At 61.2% G+C, this 11,162-nt stretch overlaps 1 protein-coding gene and 1 long non-coding RNA gene across 5 annotated transcripts; one reads left to right on the top strand and one right to left on the bottom strand.

Annotated features, from left to right (window-relative positions):
- Positions 1 to 10,602, bottom strand: CD22 (CD22 molecule). Of its 4 annotated transcripts, XM_080411795.1 has the most exons (12): positions 10,499 to 10,557; positions 10,038 to 10,122; positions 9,876 to 9,946; positions 8,908 to 9,276; positions 7,684 to 8,001; positions 6,764 to 7,024; positions 5,419 to 5,679; positions 3,758 to 4,018; positions 2,107 to 2,373; positions 815 to 1,078; positions 263 to 362; positions 1 to 121 (listed from the first exon to the last, which is right to left on the bottom strand). In XM_080411795.1, the coding sequence occupies exons 3-12, from the start codon at positions 9,910 to 9,912 to the stop codon at positions 16 to 18; spliced, it is 2,244 nt and encodes a 747-aa protein (XP_080267921.1). In that variant the 5' UTR covers positions 9,913 to 9,946; positions 10,038 to 10,122; positions 10,499 to 10,557; the 3' UTR covers positions 1 to 15. The 4 variants fall into 4 exon arrangements, with proteins under 4 accessions (XP_080267921.1, XP_080267922.1, XP_080267924.1 ...); XM_080411796.1 differs by lacking the exon at positions 10,038 to 10,122 and having other exon boundaries at positions 10,499 to 10,602; XM_080411798.1 differs by lacking the exon at positions 5,419 to 5,679.
- On the top strand, positions 369 to 966 carry LOC308057746. The gene is made up of 2 exons (XR_013925438.1): positions 369 to 625; positions 739 to 966. It is a non-coding gene; the product is annotated as an uncharacterized lncRNA (long non-coding RNA).
- Positions 10,603 to 11,162: the final 560 nt, after the last annotated feature.

Consider the following 11,162-nt stretch of genomic DNA (forward strand, 5'->3'; position numbering starts at 1 on the left):
GGTCCACGAAGGACCTCAAGAACCCCAAGGTGGGGGGAGGGGTACCTTCTTCTTGCAGAGGAAGAAGGTTCTGGAAGGTTCTACCACGGGTTCCTCATCGGCCGCCACCTGCCGTTTCCACCTAGAAAGAAAGAGGGACAACCCAAGGTGTCCAGAAGATCCTTGGAGGTCCTATGGGTTCCTGGCCCCCTGGAGGGGGGAGGGGTGGGGGGTGGGGTGGGGGAGGGGAACTGGGCCACCACCCAGGTCCCTTCACGCTCACCGGCGGTGGAGGAGGAACCCCAGGGCAACCAGCGCCAGGAGGGAGCTGAGCCCCGCAGCCAGGGCCAGGAAGGTCCGTCGGAGGATGGTGGGGGTGGAATCTGTGGGGCAGGGGAGGGGGAAGAGGGGGGGTGAGGGACGGAGGTCGGGGTCCCATGGGGCAGGGGGGTCCCATAGGGCCATGGGGCAAGGGGTCTTATAGGGCAGGGGTCCCATAAGTCCTATAGGGCATGGGTCCCATAGGGAAGGGGTCCAATAGGTCCATGGGGCAGGGGTTCTATGGGGCAGGGGTCCAATAGGTCCCATGGGGCAGGGGTCCCATAGGGCAGGGGTCCTATGGGGCAGGGGTCCCATGGGGCAGGGGGTCCCATAGGGCCATGGGGCAGGGGTCCCATGGGGCAGGGGTCCCATAGGGCAGGGGTCCCATAGGGCAGGGGTTTCAAAGGGCAGGGGTCCCATGGAGCAGGGGTCCCATAGGGCAGGGGTCCCATGGGGCAGGGGTCCTATGGGGCAGGTGCCCCCCAAGTGTTCCTGACCAATCACGGTGCCTTACAGTAGATGGTGACGATGACGTCATCGGAGTCGGCGCTGGCCACCTGATTGGTGATTCGGCAGTGGTACCGCCCCCCTGACCCCGCCCCCACCGCTGGCAGCACCCACAATCCTTTGCGGCTCTGCCCCAGGGACCGCCCATCCCGGAACCACTCGAAGAGCTCGGGTGGGGGATGGGCAGCCCCGCGACACCCCAGGGTGATGTTGGTCTTCTCCTCCACCCGCTGGCCCGGGCCCACCACCAGCTCCACCCCCTGAGGGGCATCTGGGGGACAAAGGTCAGCGCCTGCCCCCCGCCACCCCCTGTAGGGGGGGGAGGGGACGTGTGGGTCTCCATGACCTTGGGTCACCTTGACCATGGGTCACCTTGACCTTCTTGACCATGGGTCTCCTTGACCTCACTGGACATGGGTCACCTTGACCATGGGTCTCTTTGACCTTCTTGACCATGGGTCTCCTTGACCTCATTGGCCATGGTTCCCCTTGACCTCTTTGGCCATGGCTCACCTTGACATGGGTCACCTTGACCTTCTTGACCATGTGTCACCTTGACCATGGGTCTCCTTGACCTCACTGGCCATGGGTCACCTTGACCATGGGTCACCTTAAAACTTCTTGACCATGGGTCACGTCGACCATGGGTCACCTTGACCTCACTGGCCATGGGTCATCTTGACCATGGGTCTCCATGGCCTTCTTGATCATGGGTCACCTTGACCATGGGTCCCCTTGCCCATGGGTCTCCTTGACCTCATTGGCCATTGGTCTCCTAAACCTTCTTGACCATGGGTCCCCTTGACCTCATTGGCCATGGGTCTCCTTGACCTTGGATCCCCTTGACCATGGGTCTCCATGACCATGGGTCTCCTTGACCTCATTGGCCATGGGTCACCTTGACCACGGGTCTCCATGTCCTTCCTGACCATGGGTTTCCTTGACCTCATTTGCCATGGGTCACCTTGACCTCATTGGCCATGGTTCCCCTTGACCATGGTTTCCCTTGACCTCATTGGCCATAGGTCACCTTGACCATTGGTCTCCTTGACCTTCTTGACCATGGGTCACCTTGACCATGGATCCCCTTGACCATGGGTCTCCTTGATCTCATTGGCCATGGGTCACCTTGACCATGGGTCTCCTTGATCATGGGACACCTTGATCTTGTTGAGCATGGGTTCTCTTGACCTTCTTGACCATGGCTCCCCTTGACCACAATTCCCCTTGACCATGAGCCCCTTCCCCCCTCCCCCCCCCTCCCCCCCCCACCCTAGAGAATTCTGGGATGCGACTCACAGCGGACCTCGAGGACGCTGGGGGGGCTCCGTGTGACGCCCACCTCGTTCTGCGCTTGGCAGCTGTAGGCCGCGGCGTCGGTGGGGTGGGGGCTGGGCAGGACCAGGTCGGGGGTCTCCACCGGCAGCTCCTCCTCGTCCTTGAACCACCTTATCTTCAACTGGGGGGGGTCGGCAGCCCCCACCTCACAGCGAAGTCGGACGGGACCTCCCCCGGCCAACACCGGACCCCTGGGGTGCTGCAACACCTGTACGGCCTGGGGGGCATCTGGGGGGGGAGGGGAGGGAGAGGAACCGCCCTCAGGGGGGCTTGGCACTGATATTTGGGGGGGGAGGGGGCTTCAAACCGTCATTTAGCGTGGGGGTGGGGGGTGGGGGAGGGGAGAAACTGCCATTGGGGGGGGTTGGAGGGGGCTTGAAACTGATATTTGGGGGTGGGGGGTCCAAAAGAGGGGGGGAGGAGGGCTTAAAACTGTTATTTGGGGGGTAAAAGTGGGGAGGGGGCTTGAAACTGCCATTTAGGGTAGGGGTGGGGGGTGGGGGAGGGGAGAAAATGCTGTTGGGGGGGATGGGGGGGGCTAGAAACTGATATTGGGGTGGGGGGTTCCAAAAGAAGGGGGGGGTCTTGAAACTGTCATTTAGGGGGTTGGGCTTGAAACTGTCATTTTGGGTGGGGGTGGGGGGTGGGGGAGGGGAGAAAATGCTGTTGGGGGGGGATGGGGGGGGCTAGAAACTGATATTGGGGTGGGGGTTCCAAAAGAAGGGGGGGGTCTTGAAACTGTCATTTAGGGGGTTGGGCTTGAAACTGTCATTTCGAGTGGGGGTGGGGGTTGGGGGAGGGGAGAAAATGTCATTGGGGGGTTGGGGGGGGCTTGAAACTGATATTTAGGGGAGAAAAGTGGGGAGGGGGCTTGAAACTGTCATTTAGGGTGGGGGTGGGGGGAGAAACTGCCTTTGGGGGGGGATGGGGGGCTTGAAACATATTTGGGGGGGTAAAAGTGGGAGGGGGTTTCAAACTGTCATTTCGGGTGGGGAGGGGCCAGAAAAAATGAGGGGAAGTGCCACAAAAATGGGGGAGGGGCTACAAAAATGGGGAGGGGCTACAAAAATGGAAGGGGGCTACATAAATGGGGGGGATCCACAAAAATGGGGGAGGGGCTACAAAATGGGGGGATCCAGAAAAATGTGGGAGGAGCTAAAAAATGTTGGAGGGGATACAAAAATGGGAGGGCTCTATATAAATGGGCGGATCCACTAAATTGGGGAGGGGCTACATAAATGGAGGCAGGGCTACAAAAATGGGGGAGGGGCTACAAAATTGGGGCGGGGATACAAAAATGGGGGAGGGGCTAAAGAAATGGGGAGGGGCTACAAAAATGGGGCAGGGCTAAAAAAATGGGGAAGGGCTACAGTAATGGGGAGGGGCCACGAAAATTGGGGCGGGGTTGCAAAACTGAGGTAGGGGCTACAAAAATGGGAAGGGGCTATAAAAATGGGGGAGGGGCTACAAAAAGGGGAGGAGCTACGAAAATTGAGATTGGCTACAAAAATGGGGCGTGGCTACAACAATGGGGGAGGGGCTACAAAAATTGGGGGGGGGATTGGGGGGCGGGGCCACCAGGGGGGGAGGGGTCTCGAAACCATCCACTCACACCAGATGCGGAGGGGGAGGGGCGGTGAGGAGGCGGAGCCAGCAGGATTTCGACCAATGCAGCGGTAGGATCCGGCGTGGGCGGGGTTGGCGAGGAAGCTGAGGGTGTGGGCGGGGCCTTCGGCCTCGGGGCGGTCATTGCGCAGCCATTGGACGGTGGGGGTGGGGTGGGCGGGGCTAAGGCGGCAGTGTAAGGTGACGCGGGAGCCCAGGAGGGCGGGGAGGGGGGTGGAGGTCTCCAAGGTGGCCGCTCGAGGAGGGTCTGGGGGGGGTGGAGAAAGGGGCGGGGCTAAGAGGGAGTGGGGCTAAAGGGGATTGGTTGAAGGGGGACAGACCCCGCCCCCACCCCGGGATCGCTTGTCGGCCATCTTGGCCATCCCATGGCCACCAAAAGCAGCCCAGCACCATCATCTGGACCATCTATGGTGACCTTGACCCCACGCACCACCATCTTGACGATCTATGGTGACCTTGACCCCACCCACCACCATCTTGACCATCTATGGTGACCTTGACCCCACCCACTACCTTCTGGACCGTCTATGGTGACCTTGGCCCACATCTGGTGGCCTTGACCCACCATCTGGACCACCGATGGTGACCTTGACCCACCATTTCAACCATCCCACCACCATCCTCACCACCCCATGGTCATCTCAACCATCCCACCACCATCCTGACAATCTCAACCATCCCACCACCATCTTGACCCCCACACTGCCATCTCAACCACCCCATGGCCATCTTGACCATCTCAACCATCCCACCACCATCTCGACCACCCCATGGCCATCTCAACCATACCACCACCATCTTGACCATCTCAACTGTCCCACCACCATCTTGACCACCCCACGGCCATCTTGACCATCTCAACCATCCCACCACCATCTTGACCACCCCATGGCCATCTTGACCATCTCAACCATCCCACCACCATCTTGACCACCCCATGGCCATCTCAACCATCCCACCACCATCTTGACCACCCCATGGCCATCTCAACCATACCACCACCATCTTGACCACCCCATGGCCATCTCAACCATACCACCACCATCTTGACCACCCCATGGCCATCTCAACCATCCCATGGCCATCTTGACCTTCTCAACCATCCCACCACCATCTTCACCACCCCATGGCCATCTCAACCATCCCATCACCATCTTGACCATCTCAACCATCCCACCACCATCTTCACCACCCCATGGCCATCTCAACCATCCCATCACCATCTTGACCATCTCAACCATCCCACCACCATCTTCACCACCCCATGGCCATCTCAACCATACCACCACCATCTTGACCACCCCATGGCCATCTCAACCATCCCACCACCATCTTGACCACCCCATGGCCATCTCAACCATCCCATCACCATCTTGACCATCTCAACCATCCCACCACCATCTTGACCATCTCAAGCATCCCACCACCATCTCAACCACCCCATGGCCATCTTGACCATCTCAAGCATCCCACCACCATCTCAACCACCCCATGGCCATCTTGACCATCTCAACCATCCCACCACCATCTCAACCACCCCATGGCCATCTTGACCATATCAATTGTCCCACCACCACCCTCACCACCCCACCCACGGCCACCTCAACCATCCCCCCTCCCTCCCCGCCCCACCCTCTCCCCACTCACAGTAGACCTCCAGGCTGGTGGGGGGGGACTCAGTGGTCCCCAGGTGGTTGGTGGCCTGGCAGCGGTAGGTGCCCCCGTGGGTGGCCTTGGTGGGACCCAGCAGGACCTGGGCCCCGCGCTGGGGCAGGATGTGGCCCCCCAGGCTCCAGATGTAGGTGTGGGAGCGGGGGTTGGCCAGGTCCTGGCAGCTCAGTGTCACCTCCCGGCCCTCGTGGACGGGGGACGGCGGTGTCACCACCACCTGCACGTCCCGGGGCGGGTCTGCGGGGAGGGGGCGGGGCTTGGCAGGGGGCACAGACACGCCCACTGGGACAGAAAGAGGCGGGGCCCCCGGGGTGACAGATGGGGGGGGCTGAAGAGGGTGGGGGGGTGGGGGGACGGGGGATGGGCAGGGGCTTGGTGGGGGGAGGGGGAGGATGGGGGGAAGGGTGGGGCAGGGCTAAGGGTGATTGGCAGGATCCCGATGGGTGGGGATAAGGGTGATTGACATATTCTGAATGGGTGGGGCTAGGGGTGATTGACAGGTTCCTAATGCATGGGGCTAAAGGTGATTGACATGTTTCTAATGGGCAGGGCTAAGGGTGATTGACAGGTTCTTAACAGGGTGGGCTAAGGGTGATCAACAGGTTCCCAATGGTTGGGGCCAAGGGTGGTTGACGGGTCCTCAAGGGCAGGGCTAAGTGTGATTGACAGGTTCCCGATTGGTGGGGCTAAGGGTGATTGACGGATTCTCAAGGGCGGGGCTAAGGGTGATTGACAGGTTCTTAACAGGGTGGGCTAAGGGTGATTGACAGGTTCCCAATGGGTGAGACCAAGGGCGATTGACAGGTTCCTGATGGGTGGGATTAAGGCTGATTGTCAGGTTCCTCAATGGTGGGACCAAGGCTGACTGACATGTTCTGAGTGGGCGGGAACAAGGGCGATTGACAGGTTCCTGATGGGTGGGATTAAGGCTGATTGACGTGTTCCTAATGGGTGGGGCTCAGGGCAATTGTCAGGTTCCTCAATGGTGGGACCAAGGGTGATTGACACGTTCTTGATGGGTGGGGCTAAGGGTGATTGACAGGTTCTTAAGGGTTGGGACCAAGGGTGATCGACAGGCTCTTGATGGGTGGGGCTAAGGGTGATTGGCATATTCCTAATGGGTGGGACCAAGGCTGAGTGACATGTTCTGAATGGGCGGGACCAAGGGTGATTGACAGGTTCCTGATGGGTGGGATTAAGACTGATTATCAGGTTTCTCAATGGTGGGACCAAGGCTGACTGACATGTTCTGAATGGGCGGCACCAAGGCTGATTGACAGGTCCACCCCCCCCCCCTCCGCCCCCCCCTCCCCCCACTCACAGTAGACCTCCAGGCTGGTGGGGGGGGACTCGGTGGTCCCCACGTGGTTGGTGGCCTGGCAGCGGTAGATGCCCCCGTGGGTGGCCTTGGTGGGACCCAGCAGGACCTGGGCCCCGCGCTGGGGCAGGATGTGGCCCCTCAGGCTCCAGGTGTAGGTGTGGGAGGGGGGGTTGGCCAGGTCCTGGCAGCTCAGTGTCACCTCCTGGCCCTCGTGGACGGGGGACGGCGGTGTCATCACCACCCGCACGTCCCGTGGCGCATCTGGGGGGCAGACCAGTATAAACCAGTAGAAACCAGTATAGACCAGTATGGGGCCAACACGCGCCCAGCCCCGGTCTCCCAGAAACCAGGGGACCCCCAAAATTCCTTCCAGGCTCCCGCCAAGCCAACCCCGGACCCAGAGCCCCCCAAGACCCCCTCCCATAATATCTATAGGGGGACCCAGGAGCCTATAGAACCCCCATAACCCCCCATAATCTCTATAGGGGGGACCCAGGAGCCTACAGGAACCCCATAATGCTCCCCCAAGACCCCCAATATTCTCCCTATAGGGGACCCAGGAGTCTATAGGACCCCCATAACCGCCCCATAAACCCCCATAATCTCTATAGGGGGACCCAGGAGCCTATAGGACCCCCAAGACCCCACCCATAGCCCCCACATAGGTGACCCAGGCATCTGGAACCTTCCATAACCCCCCAAGACCCCCAAGGAGCCCCCCCCACCCCCTCGAAGACCCCCAGGACCCCCCCCAATATCTCTTAATGGACCTAAAGGTGGTAGAACACCCACGCCAGCATCATCTGTAGCTCCCCAAGACCCCCCCATAGCCCCCATATGGGACACCCAGGTGTCCAGCACCCCATCACCCCCCAAGAATCACCCCTCCCCCTTCCAAGGACCCCTCCCCGACATCTCACAGTGGACCTGGAGTTGCCGGGACACCTGGCTGATGATCTTCCCGTCGGACCCCCGAAGAATGCAGTGGATGGAGGTCCCATCGTGGTCCCCCGAGGGTTCAAAGGTCAAGAGGGTCCCCACCACCTCGTAGGACACGACGGTGGTGGGGGGGATCCAGGTATCCAGGTGGGCCCCCCACGTCTCACTGACGGGTCCCTCCCAGGTGAGGGTGGGGGTCTTCTCTGGGCAGGCGGGGGGCACCCAGCACCCAAGGTTGCTCTTCTGGCCTTGGGTGAGGGGGGCTGGGTCCGGCCAGAGGTGGGGGGCGGGGGCGGTCCCTGGAAGAGGGGTTAGTGTGGGGGGGGGAAGGGATGGGGGGGGTAATGGGGGGGGGAGAATATGGGGGATGGGGATGGGGGAGGAGGATGGGGGATAATGGGGGGTAAGTGGGGGGCGAAATGGGGGGGATGGGGGGACACTGGGGGGGGGAATGGGGGAAAAAGGGGGGACAAGGGGAGGATAACTGGGGGGACACTGGTGGGATATTGGGGGACACAAGGGGGGACAGTGGGGTGACAGTGGTGGGAAAATGGTGGGACACTGGGGGGATAATGGGGGGACAATGGGGAGACACTGGTGGGACAAGGGGGGAACAAGGGGGGGACTGGTGGGATAATGGGGGACACAAGAGGGGGACACTGGGGGACATTGGTGGGATAATGGGGGACACTGGTGGGATATTTGGGACACAAGGGGGGACAATGGGGGGACACTGGGGGAATAATGGGGGACACTGGTGGGATATTGGGGGACACAAGGGGGGGACACTGGGGGGATAATGGGGGACACTGGTGGGATATTGGGGACCCAAGGGGGGAAAAAGGGGGACACTGGGAGGACATTGGGGGGATAATGGGGGACACAAGGAGGGACAATGTGGGGATACTAGTGGGATAATGGGGGACACTGGGGGGACAGTGGGGGGAAAAGGGGGGACAAGGGGGAACACTGGTGAGATAATGGGGGGACAAGGGGGGGACACTGGGGGGACACTGGTGGGATAATGGGGGACACTGGTGGGATATTGGGGGACACAAGGGGGGGACACTGGGGGGACACTGGTGGGACACTGGGTGGACACCAGCTGTTGACACTGGTCCGGCCCAAGGAGGACACCGATGGTGGGCTAAGGGTGGGGGTGGGAAATGGGGGGAGGGGTTCACCCCAAGGTGGGGGGGTCCTACCGGTGACATTAACGGTGACAGAGTGCATCCACCGCAGGTCTTTGTAGTACCGCCGGCTGGCGTTGGCCATCAACCTCAACCCGTAGACCCCTGCGCTCTCAGGGTAGACGCGGGGGATGGTCAAGCTACAGTCACCTTGGGGGCTTCCCGTGGTTCCTCGGTGTTCCTCCACTGCCCTCCCCCAAAATTTCTGCTGCTGGGGATCATAATGGGGATGATGGAGCCACCGGAGGAGGGGGGGATGGGGAGACGGTCCAGCTCGGCAAAGGTCATAGCGGCAGGGGATGTAGAGGCAGGAACCCAAGGTGGCCACCAAGGCTTCGGGAGCCGTCACCGGCTTAGGACAGGTGGACAAGGAATGTGCAGAAGCTGTAAAGGAATCAGGGGTTTGGGGGGGATTTGAGGTGTTTTGGGGACCCAGGGATCTGGGGATCCAGGTGGTCACAGAGCCAGGTGTCCAGGGATTGCAGGTGTCCAGGGATGGAGATGTTCCTGAGATACCACCAACCCCAAAGGCCAGAGCCTGGACGTCCCAGGACACAAGTGTTTTGGGGATCGAGGTGTTTTGAGGACCCAGGGATCTGGAGATCCAGGTGGTCACGGATCCAGGTGCCTGGGGGGACAGGTGTCCAGGAATGGAGATGTTCCTGAGATACCTTGAACCCCAAAGGCCAGAGGGATCTAGGCTGCTGAGGGACCTGGACATCCCAGGACACAAGTGTTTGGGGCCCCAGGATTCCAGGGATCCAGTTGGTCATGGATGCAAATGTCCCCGGACATAGACATCTGGGCACTGAGATGTTCCAAGGAGACCTTCAACCACCAAGGCCATGGGGACCCACCACAGGTGTTTGGAGCACCTAGTCACCTGGAAAACCCCACCTATTACCCCACCCCCACCCCAAAAACCAGAAAGAGCCCCCCCTCCCCTACCAGGCCCCCCACCCCCCTCCATGGAAGGTCTCTACCTGGAAAGAGGAAGATGAAGGAGATGAAGACCCACATGGCCAGACCTTCACCAAGGAGATCAAGGAGTCACCTGGGTGGGGGGTGGGGGGTGGGAGGACACCCTAAGGTGGCTGGTGGGGACCCAGAGGTCCAAGAGGACCCAGGAAGTGGGGGCTGGGGACCTTGGCGCCCCTCCCCCGCTGAGATTCGGTGGCATCAAGGTTCCTCCCCCGCTCAAAGCCAGTCAAGCTCACTTCCTTCCTTCTTCTGGAGGAAGTCTGGGTACCACCACCCCCACCGCATGGACCTCCTGCCCCACAGGGGGTCCATGTCGCACCACCCCGTGGACCTCCTGCCCCACAGGGCTCCACATCCCACTACCCCATGAACCTCCTGCCCCACAGGGCTCCACATCCCACCACCCCGTGGACGTCCTGCCCCACAGGGGGTCCACATCGCACCACCCCATGGACTTCCTGCCCCACAGAGGGGCCACGTCCCACCACGCCATGGACCTCCTACCCCACAGGGGGTCCACATCCCACCACCCCATGGACCTCCTGCCCCGCAGGGCTCCATGTCCCACCACCCCATGGACCTCCTGCCCCACAGGGGTCTTAGCCACCCCATGGTCCCCTCTCACCTGACCCACTCCCAACCAGATCGTGAAAGTCCCAGGCATCCGGGGGTGCCCATCCCCCCCTTCCCCCCCCCCCCCCCACTCGCAAAGCCTTCTGGGAACCGGGGACATCTGGGTCCCGTTGGGGATGTGGAGAAAAGCATGATGGGAGCCCAGATGCTCGGGGTCACCCAGCCAAAGCAGGGTGGTGACACCATGGGGGTGGGGGGTGGGGGGGGGTCCCCTACCCCCCACCCCCAGGTCCCTTCCCCCATCCTTGGGCCCCCCAGGTGGGTCTTGGTGGCTTTGGGTTGGAGCAAAGCATGATGGGACCTTCTGGATGCCGGGGGGGGGGGGGGAGGGGAGGTGTCCCACTCCCCCATGGTGCCTGTCACAGGGATGGCGTTGATTAGATATCAGTAATTAATCATTAATGAGCAGCGAAAGGGAAAGTAGATGGCCGGGCTGCCCCTCCCCCACTCGATAAGCCACCACCTGATAAAGGGGGGGGGGGGATGGGCATCAAGGGTGGCCTGAGGGTGATTGGAATGGGGGGGGGCAGGTCTGTGAGACCCCCTCCCCCACCCCATAACTGCCCCCCCCCCCCAATTGCCCCCCCCCCCCCCTTAAGTGCCCCCCCCCTCCCCCCGTATCAGGTCCAGGTTGTTATCGTCCCCGTCCCCCCCCA

The sequence above is a fragment of the Falco punctatus genome, assembly GCF_963210335.1.
Source record: "Falco punctatus genome assembly, contig: scaffold_282, whole genome shotgun sequence".
NCBI lineage: Eukaryota > Metazoa > Chordata > Aves > Falconiformes > Falconidae > Falco > Falco punctatus.